At 55.7% G+C, this 19,693-nt stretch overlaps 1 protein-coding gene across 1 annotated transcript in view; it reads right to left on the bottom strand.

Annotated features, from left to right (window-relative positions):
• Prdm16 (PR/SET domain 16) overlaps positions 1-19,693 on the bottom strand; it is a 306,684-nt gene that overhangs the window by 132,804 nt on the left and 154,187 nt on the right. The window contains exons 3-4 of the mRNA XM_090333935.1: positions 1,178-1,228; positions 973-975 (exon numbers count right to left, since the gene is read on the bottom strand). Coding sequence (XP_090190061.1) covers positions 973-975; positions 1,178-1,228 — 54 coding nt within the window. The remainder of the gene's footprint in view (positions 1-972; positions 976-1,177; positions 1,229-19,693) is intronic.

Here is a 19,693-nt window from a genome sequence, read left to right on the forward strand (position 1 = left end):
GTAGGAAATGAAAGCACCTGCCGTGGCCTGAAACACAGGAGAGCTGCTTCCTGGCTCCTGTTTTCCACTCTACTTGTTATATTATTTCTAACCCTTGCCCTATTTTTTCCAGATAAACTTGGTGACCCAGACAATTATATCCCAGCTAACCCACTATGGCCTTAAGAACTCATTCAAAGAGGCAGGAGCGAGGGAGGGAGGAAGAGGGAAGGAGCAGGGCCAGGACCTGACCTCAACCCCAAGAAGTACCAGGTGAGGTGTGAGAAGAGTCAGGTGGCATGTGGGCCACCCAGGGGGTCCTGGCCTCCCAGAGGCCTGAGTGTCACAGGTGGCTGGGCTCTGTTTCCTTTTGCTGTGGAGCCACACTGCCCCAAAGATGGCATTGCTTATTTGACTGGGAAATCCTAAACACAAGATCAGCTGTGTTTGGAGCGTGTGCCTGCATGTGTCCGTCTGTCTGTGTGCACTGGCGAGTGTCTGCACACATGCAGGTGGTCTGAGCTCTACCCTGTGAGCAGGCATGATGCTTTGGAGCTGATTTGGGAACAAGCCCCTCTCCCTGCTCCCTGGACACAGGTACCCAGTGTCTCCCGTGGTGCCCTCCTCCTGCATTGGTCTCTCTCCGAGTCTATAGGGGTTTGAGTTTGTTGACTATTACCCATCACCAGCCAGCAAGCCAAGTGGTAGATAATGCCCAGTTCCCGCTTTCTCTTTCCCCAATGGTTTGATTATTTAAAGTGATGCTTGAGCCTCTCTGGAAGCTCTGAGTGCCGCAAAGGCTTTGTTGACTCTGCAGACAATTGTGTGTCTCCCCCTGCTCCAACCACCACATTCTCTTCAGTGAGCATCCAGAGAAGATAGCTAAATCAACATGACCTGCCTTCCTGTCATTTCTATGTGACCGCGTGGCCTGAAGCATTCCCACGGGCACAGGGTTCTCAAGAGCGGGGTGGCTCTGCACTGTGACCTCACCTGCTTCTCAAAAACACAAGAGCCCTCCTAATCACACCTGAGCCACCATCCAGGGCAGCCCCGCCAGGCCACACGTTGCTCATGGCCTCGCAGAGCAAGCAAACCCACACTTCTCGCAGCCTAGAGGCTCCTGAACGCTCCCAGGCATCCATCCCGCTGGGGCTCTGCAAAGGTGCAGGGGAGAAGACGAAGACTGCTTGCCTACCTTTTTGATGCAGCCTTCTTGGGAGGAGACCTCCGTGTCAGCCAGCATTTGCTGCAAAAAATAAAAAGTTGAAAAGAGGCCAGTTAGCAAGGATGCCATGCCAGCCTGGGATGCAGTGGGGGTGATGGTGGGGGCAGATCCCATTGCCCTCTGCAGCAAGCTGTGAGATCTTGCCTCTCCAAGGTACAAAATAAGGAGCTCTGTTGATAACGGGCCCCTTTGTTCTAACAGGGGTCCCCCATTTGCTGAGCACTGAAAGTGCCCCCAGGGCAGCCTCCAGATGCCATCCTGGATCCTGTTTCATGGACGGGGCCATCCTGGTCCAGCCCTTCGGTAGTTGTGTGGGGACTGTGTGTTGGTATCTCCAGGCACATTGCCTATGTTCTACTGAACAATTCAATGGCATGCAGGGAGACACAGAAATGGGGAGCAGACTGCTGTCCTCCGGGTCCACCAGCAAGTGTGCTTGCGGTAACTTACCCTGTGTTTGTGTAGCTGGGGTGGGGAGGGGCGGGGTGGACAGTGGGGAGTGTCCACCTACCCTCTAGGACTTCCAGTACGTTCAGGGGAGCAGCAGAACTTGACAGGACCCAGTCAAACCCTGTCCTGGGAGAGTGGATGAGAGGTAGGCAACAAGGAGCTGGGAGTGGACAGGAGGAGGGCAGGGGACGCCACAGCATTCTGACTCACTCAGTCTTTGTGGAGGGCATTTAGAGGGACCTGCTTTCCCCAAGGCTCTCAGGCCGAGGCAGAACGGGGCTGTGGTAGGCGTCACAGAGTGCCCAGGGGCACCGATGGGCTCTCGTGGGCTGTGGGCAGCACAGGGGCCCTGCACTTTCCTCTGTAGAGGCTGAGGCCGGACAGCGCCCAGGGCAAGTGTGACAACTGGGCCTTCCTCCCTCTTCCTCCCTTCCCAGCTTCCTCCGAGAGCTTTCCTTGGCTCTCTTCTGGACCGCTGTGGCATTTCGCCTGGCATCTCCTCTTAAAAACCACTGAGCTCCACTCCACAGGGTGGCAGGTCAGGGACCAGCCCCAGAGTGCTCAAGATAAGCAAACGGACAAATTAGCTGCAGACACTGGACTTTTCACCTCTGGGTTGGAAATGTGGCACACAGATTCACATACATAAACTGCAATGTTGCTTTCAGAAGACCAGAAACCAAGACTGAAACTAATAGTTGAAAAGTAAAACCAAGTGAGAAGCAATGGTGAATCCAAGAGGTTTTTCTTTCCCTCCCCTTCAAACTATACCACAGTGGACCCCATGGTCACAGTAGGGGACAAGGAGACCTGGGCACGGTATTCCAGATGTGGTATCCCAAACATGGCGCCTCAGACATGGCACTGCAGACACGGCTTATTTGCCTAACTTAGCCATTGTAACAAGAAGTCAGACCTCCAAATGCTGGGAATTCTAACCAATAAGAGATTTTACATTTCTTCATCAACTATAAGTGAAAGGAGAGAAAGAGTCGATGCCATGGCTCACATCTGTAATCCTAGCTACTAAGGAGAATGAGGTCCCAGGATCACAGTTCAAAGCAACCCAGGCCAGGAAAGTCTATCAGGCTCTTATTTCTAATTAAGCACCCGAAAGTCAGAAGTGGAGCTGTGGCTCAAGTGGTAGAACATTAGACTTGAGCAAAGAAAGCTCAGGAGCAGTGCCCAGGCCCTGAGTTCAAGCCCCAGGACTGGCATAGGAAGAGGAAGATGAAGAAGGAGAAGGAGAAGGGGAGGGAGGAGGAAGAGGAAGAGGAGAGGGAGAGGGAGAGGAGGAAGAGGGGGAGGAGGAGATGGACACAGAGGAGATGGCTGTGTGAAGACGGAGGCTGAGACAGGAGCCACACGGTCACTAACCAGGGGCCCCCGGTACCAGCACCTGGAGGGGCAGGGCGGCTGGGTCCTCCCCTAGAGCTTTGATCTGGCTGTGGTCAGTCCTGACCACAGTGCTCGGTACATTGCTGGAGCCTCGAGAGGCTGCACAGGCACCATTAGCACCCAGACACGTGCTCTGAGGCAGGGCTGCCATGGTGTTGGCTATTGGCCAGGAGAAAGCATTTGGCGGCCTCTGGTTGGACATTTTCAGGGTGGCTCCTTCCAATCAGAGCTGGACAGGTGGAGGCCCCTAGCCCTGTAGTCCATGGACAGCTGTAGGGTCATGTCAGAACCCCTGGGGCACCCACAGATGCCAGCCTGGGCCTGCTGGACCTTCCTCAGATGGCCTGCATGCCAGCCTCTGGCTCCTTGCTTCCCTCAGGGGTTGCCTGGCTGGGGTTTGGACTGTGGGCTGTCAATCAAGGAAGCTGTACTGGGCACCCTGTGAACCACAGGGGACATGAGGAAGTGAGGAAGAGTGTGGCCCAGCTTCCCCCCATCACAGGAGCCCGTGCCTGAGGACCGCAGAGAGAAGCGGCCCCCTCGAGGCAGGTTGGAGCCCTGCTCGGGAACTGCCTGCCCCTGTTGAATAGCTGCCTTGGCAGGTATGAATAGTATTAACTCGGCCTCCTCACCCGCTGCTGACCTTGGGTGGAGAAACCGCCGGGCGCACTTGAAGCCTCTGGGCCTTGGCTTCCTCCCTGGCCCGGCCGCGGCTTTACTGAAAACCCTCTTTCTTTCACAGCCTGGCCTCGGCACATGCACACTGGCTCGTCCACTGCTGGCAGTGGCTGCCAGGCTTGCAGATTCATCTCCGCACCCCAGCAGAAGTATTAGGTGTGTTTTGATTGAGCATTTTAGCCAAAAAAGCGAGGTTGACCTCCAGCATTTAGCTTCTCTTTGGCGTAACAGTGCCAGCACTTAGCTAAGTGGGGTTGGTCAAAACATCTTTTTTGACTCTTAAAATAAATACTCTCTGTTCTCCAAGAAGTCAGTGAAGAATAGACATACAATCACACACAGAGACACATGCACACACACGCATGTGCAGATGCTCACACACGCGTACCAACCCCCACACACAGGTACATGTGTGCACAGGAATGCACACAAGCATTCCTAGGCACATACACAGGAAACACCCACACATGCACATCAGCACACGTGCTTGTACATGCATACATGTATACATGGTCACACGTGTGCACATATACGATCTCATATTCCCACAGCTCTGGAGTGCTGGCATATTCCCAAGAGGATCAGATTTCTGTTTCATGTCACTGATAAATCCCAGAAGGATTCCACTCTTCACAGACGACTGAAGGAAATACAGACTAAGCCCTGGCCTCAAGCCACGGAAAGCAGAGGAGAGCGGATAAAGGCCAGTGCACGGTGTCTACCCAGGCCAGCCTTCGGTGGGCAAGCCTGTTCTGTCCCATAGGGTCCCCAAAGATCTGATTGGTCCACCTTTTTCCTCCTGGCCTTTGAGCTTAACTTTAACCTATATACATTCAGTATCCATTTCTGAAATCATTTCTTTGCACCTAAAGACACGCATGTGAGCTTAGAACCTGCTGGAAGTAGATTGCCAGGCCTTCTGGGTAGGTAGACGGGGCTGGGCTTTCTGCAGGCACTGAGAGCTGCTATAGGAGGCAGGGCTCGTAGAGACCCCACAAGGACTCTGCTGGCTCTGAGTGTCACTCGCTGACCTGGGGCAAGCTGTGGGCCATGAGGCACCGAGGCTTCTACGGGAGCGCGTCTGAGCAGACCACTCTGGACAGCACAGGTGACCTGTTTGTCCTGAGAGGGGTTAGCTGTGGTCTGCCCTTCTGTGAGCATTTTATACCCAACTGACAAAGCCCTGGCTGCAAGCCGACTGAGCTGGGGCAGTGGACTGCACAGGGCAAAGGTCAGGCTGCTGCTAAACACGGGGCCACGCTGGAGTCTGGGCCCCTGGAGGATCACGGGCTGCTGGACAGAAAGCAGCGGCACACCTCTCCTATCGGAAAGCTTTCCACACCTGGCATGGCTGGGCTGCCCCAGGAGAAGGGCTCTCCCCACGCCCCAGGGGGCAGAAGGGCTGGTCGAAGTAGAGACAAGCAGAGCGGGGTGGCCGGCCACTGGCAGCCCTCGCAGAGCCATGCAAGGTCCCGAGGCCCGAGGCACTGAGGCCCGAGACCCAGACCAGTGCAAAGGCTCCAATCGTGTTGACACAAACTCTTGAGCTCTCCACTGGGAGCCAGGTCATATTTATTTATTTTCTGCATTTAAAAAAAAATCAGCTAGGCTATGTTTGAGCTGCAGAAATGATTTTTTTAAGAACCGTGGACACCATTTTTAGCTTTTCATACCTAAACAGATACTTCTCAGTTCTTTCAAGTGAGAGCTGTCCAATGAAAGGGGGCTGTCTCTGCACTCCTAAGAAAAATATTGACACAGTGGAGTATGTGCGCCGTGAGGACCGACTGGGCAGCCGTCGCCCCTCCTGTTTATGTGCTCTGCCCCCTCCCTCCCCGCCCTGCCCAGGGGCCTTTCTGAGCCTCCCACTTCAGACCCCAGAGTCAGGGTCCCCTACAGAGAACCCCACATGGGTGTGTGGCACAGAGGGCCCGCCCTGGGTGAATGCGTTCATTCACCCATTTAACCTTCTAAAGCCTCTTTGTTTGGCCGACTGGAGACCCCAGGCAGCTCTGCCTCCAGGCCCTGGAAGACAGCTGTAGGTGTGGTCTGCTTTCCCCACATGCCCCACCCCTGTGGTACCGAGCTCCCCACTGAGGTAGAGATGGGTGGGTGTCACCTCTCTAGCCAGTCTGAGCTGTGCCAGGGCCTTCTGCCTGGATCTCGTGGCAAGAGCTCACTCACGGAGGGCTGGCAGACTTCAGTCAAATGCCCAAAGGCTTCTCCTCGGAATTGGGCTTGTCCTGCCTGCCCAGTCAGGGCGGCATTGCAGATCCAGAGCTGGGCATGGTTTGCTTGCCCTGGATGTTCCAAGAACACCATGTCCACTGGCAACTCCCCTCCCGAGAGTGCCTTCCTTTACCCAGGTCCACTGTCCAGAGCCTGCAGCAGCTGCCTGCGGAAGGATGGAAGGAAGGAAGGGAGGGAGGGAGGGAGGGAGGGAGGGAGGGAGGCAGGCAGGCAGGCAGGCAGGCAGGCAGGCAGGCAGGCAGGCATTTCCAGGTTCCAGTCCCTGTCTTTTCTCAGTCCACTTCCTTCTCTCCTCATGCCATACAGTCATTGAGTGCCTTTTGTCTATCCTGCCTCATAGAGCCATGGAGACATTGAGTAAAACACCAAGGTGGTACACATGCCAGCCTCGAGAGTGTGGGGCAGAAGCTACAGTGCAAGGATACCATAAAGAAGAGAGAAGTCTAGGGGAGGGAGCAGGGCAAGCCCCTGGGCGTCCCCTGAGGCAGGGGTGCATGGGGGTGAGTGGGGTCCAGCAGGGAGCTGGCGAGGGTGGAGCGGAAACCAAGCCACAGCCCGGGACACAAAGGAGTGCTTGTTTGGAAGGCCACCAAAGGGCTGAGGTGTTTGAATAACACTGAGGGCTGGGGGGAGAAGGGGAGAAGGACCCTGACAGGAAGACGGCAGAGGTGTGGGGCAGAGAGGAAGGGTGGGCGGGTTCAAGTACATTCTGGTCCCTGGGTGGTTCTGGCTGGCAGGTTTGCTGAGAGGCGTGGGTGGGGTGTCTTTCCTCTTGCTTGATGTGTGGGTGTGCTGTGGTGACCCCTGGCGGGGCCCACCGACTCCCCATCCCCTGGAACCTGCCTGGGTTTGCCAGCAGCACAGCGCCAGGCTGCCAGATGTGTAAGAGGTCCATCCACCCATGATGAAGGGCCACGGGCTGGGACATCCCACACATGGCTCCCATCCTGCATTTAAAGCTCAGAACACATAGCTGGAGGAGGGCTGTGTCCGCCCCTCTCTACAGAGAAGGAAGAGGCTCAAAGAAGGTGAAGCAACCGTTACTGTATCTGCCCAGCTGTCTAGGTGGACCTGGGGTCCAGGCTGAGGTAAAGGGTCCTCCAAGAGTCCAAGGTGAGGTGGCTCAGGTGGGGAGCAGGCCTGGACAGCCCCCTTTTGTGGTGTGTGTGTCGGGGCGGGGGAGAGTGAAGCATCAAGGTGTGAACCAGCCTTGGCCTCTGACCTGGGGTCACCCAGCATCTACCAGATCCATGTTCCTATGGCAACACTGCATCTCTCTGATGAAGGATCGGGAGAGACAAAAAGACGGTGGCTCTGGGTATACGTGCCACGCCCCTGCCTCCACACGAATCCATCAGCCAGACACACACCCAGCCCAGGAAGCTGGCACATTTAGTCCTTGACCCAGAAGTCATTGAGGCCCCTGGAGAATGGTGGCTGTGGGAAGCCTTCTGGCCATGTGTCTCTGCCACACCTTGCCCACCCTCCCTAGCTGACCATCCAGCCTCTCCCAGGTTTCCTCCTCTGCTCCCCGTGGTGTACAAAATCCACAGGCAAAGTAACCTTGTCACGACCTTGACTGTCCTGTGGCATGGCAGGAGGGGCCTGCACCTGGGCTGCCCTGCGCTTACCATCTGAGGGTGCACTGCAAGGATTCGTGCTATCTCTAGATGCCCCAGCCCCAAGCTGCACCTTACCCTGAGGAGCACTCCCAGGTCTGCCCAGCTCAGCCCCTCCCTCAGCAAGGCTCCCCTGCCCCAGGCGGAATTCAGTTCTCCACCCGAACGTGGACCAGGGGGGCCCAACCTGCATGCAGGATGCACCTCTGGGTCTCAGCTCCCGCCAGGCCTGCTCAGATCTTGCAAGATGGGAATCTAGGATCAGCTCAGCTTAGGGCTGGCTCAGCAGATGAGGCTTTTGGAGACCCTGGCCCCTGTCATCTTGGCCCCACAGAGCCTTTTCTCCAGATCTGTCAGAGTTAAAAGGTGGGGAGCTTCACTGAACACCGGCCGGTGCAGTGGCCCTGGAAGGGGCAGCTGGCAGGGAGTCTGGTGAGCAAGGCTGGCAGGCGGGAAGGGCAGCCCCTCTAGGGGCGGGGACAAGAGTCAGCAGCCCCAACCAGGCAGCTGAGGGCTGGGACAGGGGTCAGGCGTTCTCCAGGCTTCTTATTGCCAAGGATGGGGAATGTCGAGGGTCCCGCTAGGCCCTCAGCGGACATCTACCTCCTTCCACGCCCTGAAGATGGATGTCCCCAAGGAAGTATGTGTTAATCCTGAGAGCAGACGACCACATGGCATCCTGTATCGATGGCTCGTGACAGGCCATCGCTTTCGGCATCAGAGGAAGTGCTCGCCACTCTGTCGGCCTCCCACAGACGGCTCTGGGAAGAGCCTGGCTTCCCAGCCTGCAGGAGGAGCTGGGCAGGGGGCTTGGCTTGCCTGGTCTGGTCCCAGAGCGTCCTGTGAAGGAACTGGGCTCTGGAGAGAGGTGCTGAGAACTGGGAATGACCAGGAGCCTCTGGAGGTAGCAGGCCCTGCCACCAGGCTCAGTGGTCATAGGATGGACACACAACACTCCTGTGACTGCGTGAGAGCTGGAGATTCCAAACAAGCAGAAGGCAACCTTGTCCCCTGACCCCGCTGAACCCCTGCTCCTCTCTCCCTTTCCGACACTTCTCAACCCTGACGCAGAAGAATCAAGGCAGGAGAGCACAGAATTCCTGTGGCTGGGTCTCCCCTGGAGGAGAGCTGACCCCAGGGGTGGAGAGGGAGCAGGCCACAGACGCCCCTCGGGCTGCTCCTCAGAACACTGCCCCGAGCACTGGTCGGGTCTCCAGGATGCCACCATAAACTCTGCAGCACGCAGTCGAGCCAGACCCAGCCCAATGCCAGCGCTGCGGAAGGCTGCAGCTGTGAAGGGCCCCAGCCTGGTCTGCACGCAGGGATGACAGTCCAGAGCTCAGCAGTCACTCTGGGGGTCCAGGGCCGCACTGCGGGTGTCACGCGATGTTCTGGCCATACCACAGAGGGACCACTGATCGCAGAATGCTCTCGTGCTTCCTTTAGACAAGGGGACGCGTCCCCACTGCCACACCGGCCTGGTTTGTGGCTTAGGACCCTTAAAGAGGGTCTGCCCTCTTATGAAGGGTGAGCCATTCAGTACAAGATCAACGTGGGCATCCCTGAGGAGTGGCGGCCTGAGTTGTCTGGGACAAATACAGTATTAGGTGCTCGTTGAGAGTGTCTAAAGCGGCAGCGCAGAGGCAGAGCGCAGCACAGGGGTGGTAGAGAGTTCTTACCACTTCCACGAGGCCAGCGTGGATGAGTAAGACAATGGACACTGAGGCCTTGCGTGTCCCAGAAGAAATATACCAATATTTCCTTCTTTCCTTCCTATTTTCCTCCATTCTCTAATTCCCACCCTCTTTCCCCCTCTCTCTCTCCCTTTCGCCTTCCCTTCCTCCTTCCCCCTCGCTCTTCCTTTCCTCTTTCTTCTTCCACGTCCTCTCACGGTGAGCATGGACGTGGGCTCACATGCTGGACCGGCACTCTGGCCAGGACAAGCCTTCTTGGTGTCACTCACACACATGTCCCCAGCTGCTTGACCCCACCCCAGGCTCTGCCAATCGCACACCCAGATTCACAACTGAAATGTCCCCTTCCAGACCCCACATGGCTTCTGAAAGCCCCTGTGCGTCTCACCCTTACCCTCACCACCACGAACGGGGCACTGAGAAGCCCGCTGTCATCCCTGCCCAGTGAAGGGCTGTGCTGCCAGAGGCACCCTGGGCGTCCCCCAAGACAGCCCAAGGAGCCCCGCCACAGCCCTGTGAACCTGGAACCCCGCTGCTCCCGGGGCACCTTGCTTTCCTCTGGGAGAGGTAAATCACTGTGTCAGTGATTGGCTCTGCAGGAACATTTATCTTTCATTCCCAGCCCTTTTTAGTTATAGAAATAACCTTGCTATCGATAGGATTATATTAATGTACCTCTGCCTGCCCCTGTTTATTGATAACTTGTTGTTAGGGTGATCTTTAATAAACATAAGTGGATAAAAAGGGGACATAGATCTCCTGGTGACAGCGTCTCTGTCACACACAGATTTGAAAGTCCTGAGCCTCGGGGTCTCAGCTCCCAGGATTTGGGCTCTCCTGGGTGTTGGGACTTAGAAGCCCTCTTGTTGGGGCTTGGTGCTTCTCTTCACATTCCAAACAAACAGGAATTTTCTCCCCCTTCACTATGGCAGGTGGCACTTTCTGGGGGACAATGACTCCTCTGGACTAAGGCAGCCCTGCCTGACTCCCCTCACAGGACATTTACCCTGCTCCCTCCCACACTTGCAACTATTGGGCTTTCGCATTCTGCAAACTTGCAAGCGGGAGCCCTGCTTGTTTCTATTCCTGACTGTAGCAAAGCAATCTTCAGAACCATCCGAAAATCCACGGCATCCTTCCTCTGCCTCAGACAATGCTGAGGCTCAGACATGGAGCGACTTTGCCAACCTGACACAGCCAGCTCTGCAAGGCATACGCTGGGCTGATATTTTTGGCCTCTGTAGAAGGGAGAGGTGGTGGGTGGGAAACCAAAGGAACTTTGCTTTCCCTCCCACAAATGCTGTACCGGAAGAGGACAGCACAGCATGGTCCTGGGGGCCTCGGATTTGGCCACAGCTGTGGCGCTCACTTGAGACCCCCACGCACGAGTGCGGTGGGAGGAAGAGAGCCACCAAGCAACAATGCACCCTTTCCTAAGGGGACCCTATTACAGAGGGGTTGAGGGACTCCACAGCGATCTGAGACAGCTGGAGAATTCCAGAAGGCCCCCTTCCCCGGTCCAGACGGGCAGGTGAGATGGGCAGGGGGCACTACCTTGGTACCACTCCCTCTTCTGGTTCCCACACACCCCGCTCCTGCCCTCTCAGGGCCCGTGAGTTCAGCAGCTGACTGGGAGTGCAGGGCACAGTGCCCTGGAGACGCTGCAGAGCTGCAGCGCTGCCTGGCCTGGCTGAGCCCCGGGCTCATGGCCCTCTGCCCTCAGGGGTGCTCTTGGGCATCCAGACAGGCCAGTGCCACTATGGATTCGACCTTCTTTCCTCAGCAGGCCTCACAGAGCTAGGGGAGGCTGCAGGACAGGGGCAAGGGACGCTGGTCCTTCGGGCACACGACTCACATGGGGACAGCCGCGCTGGCCAGCCCAGCAGACTCAAGCCCCTGCAGTCGGACAGGAGGAGAGGCCCTGGCCGACGAGTCCATGCGGCCGGAGATGGTGAGCAACAAGCCAACGGCAGCCAGGCCCTGCTGACCAGTCCTGCATTTTGAAACTTGGAATTGCGTCCCGAAAGATACGCCTACTTTCTGGGGCTGCCAGGGCCTGTCGACCGACGGCCCCTGCAGAGTTAGGTTGGACTGGATCCTGCAGCCATCCTGGAGCCTCAGCATCTGGTGATGGTGGGTAGTAGGTCTCTTGCCCCGGCCTACCCCATGCCACCACGGGCTTTGGTATGGGTGGTGGCTTTCACCTTCTGTTGTTGCTCAGGGCCCAGGACCCTGCCCCTTAATCTCGATGCTCCACCTCTTAAAGCACACCTCTGCTGTTGGCTTTCGGCTGTAAATTGAAGACAAGCATTTCATAAACTTCCTTGTCCAGGGTGGCTTTGAGCTATGCTGCGCCAGTCCGCTCTCAGCCCCGGGTAGCCAGGATTCCAGGCACGGGCCACCGGGGCCTGGCTTGTTTTCACTTTTAAAGGTCCATTTAAAAAAATAAGCAAAGAGCATGGCCATTGGCAGCGGTGCCTGGACGGCGGTGTGTGGACGGCAGCGTGTGGAAGTGTGGACAGTGGTGCGAGGATAGAGGCACGTGGTCAGTGCTGCGTAGACAAGGTCCAGAGCAGACGCACCATTCCTCAAAGGAGAGACGAGACGGAAGAGCTCTGGGTGGTCCAGCTGCAACCTGAAGCAGGCCGGGGCTTCCCTGGCCTCGTCTCCCAGGACCCCCGTCCACAGTGCTCCTGAGACTACACAGCAAAGGCAAAACTCCCAGCATGCGTAACCCCAGTGCCTGGGCAGGTGGGAGGGGAGGGTCAGACAGCCAGTGTGGCAGCGCTGCGTGGGGCCCTGGTGGCTCCCCTCGCCGGGGCCGTGTGGCTCCTCTGAGGTGGTGAGCGAGGGCCTCTCCTTCCCAGGGCAGCTCTGGTGGCAGACAGGCAGGTGCCGGTGAGCGCCTGGCCTTGGTGGTGCAATCAGGAGGCTGGGGGTCTTGGCTGCTGTTTGCAGGCTTCAGGGATGTTGTGGTAGCACTTGAGCATCTGGAATGTTCTCCTCATAGACCCCCTTGCCACTCTCACTGGAGAACTACCTGGGGTGTCAGGGGGTAGCAGGAAGGGGCTCTGGGGTAGATCTGTCTCTTCAAGACCCCTGGCTTCAGCGCCCGCTGGATGCCCTGACATGGTGACCCTGTGAGGGGTCCAGGGACAGTGGCAGGGGCCCACGTTCTGCCCAGGCCACGGCGAGAGCATCAACACGGACCCCAGACACCCCCAGTGCTTGCATTCTGTCCTGGCTTCCGTGTGGAGAATGACTTTCACTCAGTGTCACCTTTCCCTGCTCCTGACGTGTGACCAAGGCACAACCGTGGGCACTGCTCTGCGGAAGATTCTGAAAGCTCGGGTGGCTTCACCTTGTCCCCCCAGGCTGTTCCACCTACTGCCCACTGCCCCCCCCCCACACACAGCTGACCTCCTTGCTCTTTCTGTTTTGATAGACTCCCCCCTCTCCCCTCTCCCCTCTCCCCTCTCCCCTGTCCCTTCTCCCCTCTCCCCTCTTCCCTCTCCACTGGTTTACAGCTGCCAGAGTCAGAACAGAGAGTTGGAATGAGTGACTTCATTTGAAGACCTTGAGGTGGACAAGGTGTTTGGAAACGAGGTGGCTGGGTGGGCTTCTGCTTCACCCCTCAGGAGGGGTGCTGGCCTGCATGGGGTGTGTGTGTGTGTGTGTGTGCTGAGCAGCTGTCAGCCAGCATGGCAGGATCGCTATCTGTCTACAGGAAGCGAGGTCCAGGGCAAGAGAGGGCATGTTTCCCTGGCCCTGGGGGGCACAGGAGGGACCCCAGGGCACCAGCCATGTGTGAGCCCCATGCTTCCACCCTCCCGGATTGCCAGTCATTGCCACAGTGCCTCCACCAGCTACCTGCAGAGAGTCCTCTCCACACACATGGAGGCACCTGAGCCTGAAAGGTCTCTACTCCAAGAGGGGAGAGACTCTTATGTGTTAAACCTTCCCCGGGAGCTGGGAGAGTCAGTTTGGCAGCAATAATTTGTCTTCTTTTCCCAAGGATTGAGAAGAATGCTGATGGATGCTCAGATAACAGTGTAAGAGCCTGGAAAGGATGGTGGGAAGAGAGGTGGTAGGTGGGGAGAGGAGGGGAAGGAGAGAGGGAGAGGAGAGGAGAGGGGAGGGGAGGAGAAGAAGAGGGAGAGGAGAGGAGAGGAGGGGAGAGGAGAGGAAGAAGAGCTCAGCTCGAAGATCCAGGTTGAGAGTGAGGGTAGATGAGCAGAGACTGACACTGGCTAAGACACAGAGCTGCCCTAGGCTGGGCAGCGGGTGAAGGCTGGAGGTTATCAGGACAGCACAGGCTTTTAAGCTGAGGTGGCCACACCTGGCCAGTGGCTCCAGGGTGGGCCAGCTTCACCTCCTCCATCCTCAGGATGCAGTGGGAAGCGACTACCCACTCTAGGCTCTCACTGAAGTCCATCTTGAACTTGTCTCGTGGCCCTAACATCCCCCCACCCCCTGTGCCCCGGCACCTGGACCCTTTCAGCCCCAGGAAAGAACAGTGTTACCTGGAGTGGTGTGACACACCCCTTTCCTCCAGAACCACCATCGCTTGTCTGATGGGATTTAATGGGGACATTAAAGGGCGTTGCGGTACAGACACTTCCTGACTTGGGGGGGGGGGCGGTTGTCCACCATCCGCCCTACCCTGGCTTGCTGCCCAGCGGCACAGCAAGCGCAGGGGTCAGCTTCCCCACCGGCCCCCGGTGAATAGGTGATCATGTGGCTTTCTGGGAGCTGTGGATACCGAGAGTTGTGAGAGAATCACAGCCCAGACCTCCAGCCCAGACCCCAAGTGCAGTCTCTACTGCATGCACATAGCTTCTGCGTGCCTGTAAAGTCAGTTTCAAAGCAGGACCATCGTTATGTAGGGGGGCTGTCTGCACATCACTGAATGTTCTCGGGCAGGGGCGGGGCGGGGGCTGCCCAAGAGCTGCAGATTCAGCCCTGAACAATCAAAGCAGAGCTTGGGATGCCTCACACGGGGGGCGTTCTTTCCTCAACACCAAGCATCTCTACATCCCACTACCGGCCAGCTCTTCTCCCCAGAAGACAAGCTGTGCTTTTCCAGGCTGGTGACGCTAGAGAAGGGACCACCTCTGCAAAGCACATCAGAGTCTGTGGTTGACTACGTGGCCTGGAGGTGAATGGGCACTTCTTATTGTCCAGAAGACCTTCCCCACGGAATGGTCTCAGGTCAGGCAAGGCAGTGAAAGCTAGGATATTGCAAGCAACACACAACTGAAGACAGAAACTCGGGGGAGGGACAAACCTGTGGCTCAGGTGCGGTCCCCACCTGTTCTAGCTGATCAGTGACACTGGGGATGAGACCCAAGCCTCATGGCAGCCACTTTCTAGCACCCACCCCCACCCCACTTGAGCTCTGACTGAGGAGCAAGCTCTGTCTCGGAGAATCGGGTACTGGAGACGATTTTGCCGTGGGATTCGCCACCTTGTGGAATCATGGAAAGTGTTTGGGGTGAGAGTGTAGAACGGTGGGGGGGGGGAGCTCTAGCGAGAGGCTGCGTGTTTCCCTTTCACCAACCACATTCCAGGCCCCCACGTCCTTTGGTCACTGGGCACTTGAGAGAAAGACAGCATCCCCAGTCCTGCCGCTGCCTGCCCCGGGGCGGCACAATTCTGCCGCCACAGAGCCTCTCCAGTCAGTGTAGCTGGTGACTCCATGGTGGAGAGACATCACAGTCTTTTCACCCAATTTTCCAGCTGAGTTGACGGAGGTCTGCGAAGGTCAAGGAGCTGGCCCGGGGTCACTGAGTAAAACAGCTAAGCCTGTGGCCTCGGGACAAGGAGGCAGGACTCTGGGTCCTGTCCCTAATCATCCAGCCAAAGGCCCTTTCATAAATAATAGAAATAATCGGGCTTCGTCTTTCCTGGGAGGCCACCAGGCGTGTGCCCGCATGCGCTCTGAGGCTCGCAGGCCAGGGCAAGGTGAGGATAAAAGTGGTAGGAGACGAGGGTTTGGCACACCCATTTTGGCTCCCACGAAGGCATTAATTTGTAACAGACATGCAAAGAGCTGGAGAGAGCACACGCGTTCCCCACACAGGACGACGGCTGACGGTTATTAGCCTGTTATTAAACGTATGAATTGCCCCTTTCATACCACATTGCCGATCCTTAAAGAGCTTTATGAACTAACATTAACCAATCCAATTAGCAAAAGACACTGTATTTGTGTAATTAGTAATTTGAGGCTTTGTTCTGTCTTGGTCTTAAAGAGAACAGGCATTGGATGCTGATTAACGCGTAACACTGTACAATTAGGAGAAGTGGTCGGAGATTAGGCGGAATGTTCTCGTCCCTTGGGTCCCCCACGAAGGGACCGGGTCTCGCTAAGATGAGCAGGGGTTTATGCTTGTGGCATTTAAGCAGATCCAATTGCTTCCTTTTGCCTCTGCAGCTGGCACGGCCTTCCACATCAGAAAGGGGAAATATTTATTTTCATTATAAATTTAGAGGCTGAGGACAGTGAGGAACCTTGTTATTAAGTGCTCCAAGCCCAATTCTGCAGAAAATCTCAAAATCCAACTTTGGGTATTGATTGCAAGCTTTTCTTTTCTAATCAGTTGCCAAAAGGAACATTGCGGGGGAAGGATGCCCCGGGCCAGCCTTGCCAAAGGGCACTTCTGTTTATGTCTCTGAGCCAGCAGTTACATGGCAGAGGCACAGAGCTGGCCACCGTGGGGCCAGATGCTGCAGATGGGACAGCGGCCTGGGGCTGCGCCCCCCGGGGGAGCGTGGGGATGCTGGGAGGATTTTGTAGCCACTTCCCCCTCACCGCCCTGGTCCCCAGTAGAGGACCACATGAATCACCGTGCTGAAATCTCGCCTGCCCGATCCCACACTGCACCCCACACGCCGACGGAGAGGCCTCGCATTCCTGGACGAGTCTGGGAAACGGTAGAGCAAGTCCCATGGAAGTCTGGATGACTTCCTCAGCACCTCTGGGCAGATCAGAGTTCTGGGAAGTCACTGTCCTCATGCAAGGCCACGGCTCCCCGTCATAGCTCACCTATGGGTGCCCTAGCTACTAGCATGATTCATAGCTTTTGTTTTCGGGTACTGGTACTGGGGCTTGAACTCGGGGCCTGGGTGCTGTCCCTCAGCTTTTCTGACAAGGCTGGAGTTCCAGCCTTTGGCTGGTTAGGAGGAGATGAGTCAGATTTGTCTGCCTGGGCTGGCCAATCCGAGATCTCAGCCCTAGCCTTGTGAGTAGCTGGGGTTACAGATGAGCCCAGCAATCAGGAGAGATCACGGATCTGGGTTGCCCTGTCCACTCTCCTCAAGTCAAGCCTGGGTTTGCTTGATCACCAGCAGCACAGACGAAGGCAAATCGGCCCTACGCAGTCGGATCTGTTCCCACGGGGGTGGACACGGCACGCCGTGCCTGCGCCGACACTGTGCCCGCACACCTGGCTGTCTGGCCGCTGTCGTGGCAGGGCTGCGTTCCTGTGATTGTACACGTCTGGGGCAGAGCTCTGTCCCCACCTGGAGCCCGGATGTTGGGGCATGGGGCCAGCGACCACTGATGTCCTCCACTGAGGGAGGACAGGAGACACAGAGCTGCACCTTCCTTCTCTGAGTAGGCTTCCCACGTGTACAAGTGCATGCATCTCCTTTCTATGCAAAACAAAGCTAGAATCCTTGAAGTTATGAAGCCTGAGTCCTTATTTGCGATGTGTTTTCACGTCTGTGCCCACACCCACCCATGAATGCCCGCCTAGCCAACACATTTGGGTTCATCTGTGGAGACAGGATACATGCCCAGAGGGCAGTAAGTGAGGTCTGTTTCCCCTCCGGGCACCAGCCCTGCCCTTGCAAGGCAGCTAAGAGCCATCCACACAGCACATTCAAAAGGCAGGGCTGACAGGAGACCCGGGTGCAAAGAGCTCAGAAACCTCTCCAAAATATTTGGGTTTGTCAAAATCCCAAACCACCCCTCGCCAGGCAGTTTTCCTGCTAGTGTTTGAGCCTGCGGGTATTTTAAAGGAAATGAAATCCGTGTGTTTCTGATTTATTTATACTTAACTCATCAAAATGCTGTTTTAAAGAGCTATTTTGTATCCAAAATGCCCTTTCTGCTTTTTTTTTACCCTTTCCAAACTAAAAGCCCTATTCTGCCAAGCAAACATGACCTTAAACTCCAATGTTCTCAAGGTTCTTTTGAAAAATCAGGTTCATGATGTCCAAACAGACTTGAACGGAGACCAGAGGTACCGCTCGGACCCGTTCCAGAAGACACGCAATAACTGGGGTGACATGCATCACTGATGTGGCTGTGCCCCAAGTGTGGGGGGTAGGGAGGGGGGGAAGACTGCAACCCATCCGAGCTTCCAGATGTTGTATCCAAACAGCAACTTTGGGGGACAGAGGTGGAGAGTCCCTGAGACAAAGCCTTCCAGGGCCTCCCTGTGCTCTTGCCCAGGCCAAGTTCAGGGTCACCTGGAGACCAGACAGCGATCTGTCCACAGCAGTCCCTGGTGCCTTGAGGCCCACAGCATCTTGTTTCTACCTGGACCATGGTTCTGATTCTTCTGTGTCGCTACACCGCCCTGCCTAGCCCGGTGTCCAGGTGTGCACACACAGTTCTCAAATAGAAACAGGAAGTGCCTACCACCGCCCAGAGTATGCACAGGCGAGGGGAAGAGGCTGGGCTGAAAACCAGGGTGCAGCAGACCTCCACACCTAAAACAAATGGGGTGCAGGCAACACGGTCCTCTGACCACCACACACCAGGGCACACGGTATCTTCTTTTGGGTGTGATATTTACTTCTGGCCGATTTCATACCATGGAGTTCAATTATGAACCTGATGGCTTTTTTTGTTGTTTTTGCACGATATAAAATCCTTTATTCTTGCAGCATTTAATTGTGTTCCTTGGCAGATTCGGTATTCATCGCAGCCCTGCTGTCCTCAGCCTCAGAGATAAACCATCCGGGGGCAATAAATGTCGGCTCTGATTATAGATGCTTTCAGGGAAATTGATTATCTATTTGAGGGGCGGAGCAGCCTGATCTACTGCAGCCTGTTTACCTGACACAATAGCTTCTCTGGAAGAGAAATTCCTCCATCGTGGCGATGGATTTTCTATTATCCTTAACATTCTCAAAAGTGACACCCGTTTATCTTCATAGTTGAAAACAGAAAAAGCCTCAGATAGAGTGGGGAAACCCTCCTGCTCTCTCCCACACTCACAGTATTTCAAGTTAGAAAAAAAAGGAAGGAAGGAAGGAAGGAAGGAAGGAAGGAAGGAAGGAAGGAAGGAGGAGTTGGGTGCTGGTACTCATGCCTGGAACACTAGCTATTTAGGAAGCTGAGATCTGAGGATTGTGGTTCAAAGCCAGCCTGGGCAGTGAAGTCTGTGAGACTCTTATTTCCAATAAACTACCCCTACCCCTCAAAAAGCCAGAAGTGGAGCTATGGCTCAAGGGATAGGGTACCAGCTTTGTGCCAAAGAAGCTCATGGACAATGCCTGGGCTCTGATTTCAAACCCCAGGTCTGGCAACAAAATAAATAAATGAAAATACAGACAAAATACTAAGAGTCAGGAAGTAGGATACTTCCCTGCCCAAGTTTTTCTCTATTCTGCCTTTATATCCACAGCTAGGCTCCCAGCCCCACTCCCAGCTCCAGTACCACTCTGGCATCTTGTACCAGGTCTGTGATTTTACTAGGTTTGTTCCCAAATGCCAGCCAAATACCCGGATGTATGTCACATTTCCTGCAGTCTTTAGATGAGCCTTTCGATGGGCCTAATTTGACCTAGAGAAAAAAAATGCATCCAAGGAAGCTTCTTTTAAATCTTTGGCCAAAAATCCTTCTTCCCTTTGTCACAAGGGAGAGAAGAATGTGCTGTCACAAGAGGACAGTATGACGCCAGGGCACAGGTGCAGGGTACGTGGGGCTTTGCAAGCCTGGGCCCTTCTGGGACAGAAGATGAACTTCGGCTCACCAGAGCTGCTTCCATTAGTCAAGAGATAACAGGCATTATAAACTTAAAATAAAATAAAATAGAAGTTTGCTCACCACAGAAATCAATAGCAACTATAATCAAGACGGAGATTTGCTGTGCCCTCGCTCTGCGGGTCCAGGCTGTGTGCCCTTGATAATTCCTAACAGTAGAATGAGGCCTTTCTTCTAGCCGGGGTGGAGGCAGGGCTGTGGGGCGCTGGTGGGCGGGTGGGTCCCTCAGCGAACGCAGCCCAGCATCCCTACCCCCCAAAGCGGTGGACTCAGTAGCTGACTCCAATACCCTGCAAACTGGCCTTGGCCACCCCAAGAGCAAAGGAAACTGTACCCTCATGGGCTCCTTTAGATCAAAGGGCGTAAGCTTTGGGGTTTGAAAACCGTGAGCTGGGC

The sequence above is a fragment of the Megascapheus bottae genome, chromosome 6 (genome assembly GCF_031878675.1).
Source record: "Megascapheus bottae isolate mThoBot1 chromosome 6, mThoBot2.hap1, whole genome shotgun sequence".
NCBI lineage: Eukaryota > Metazoa > Chordata > Mammalia > Rodentia > Geomyidae > Megascapheus > Megascapheus bottae.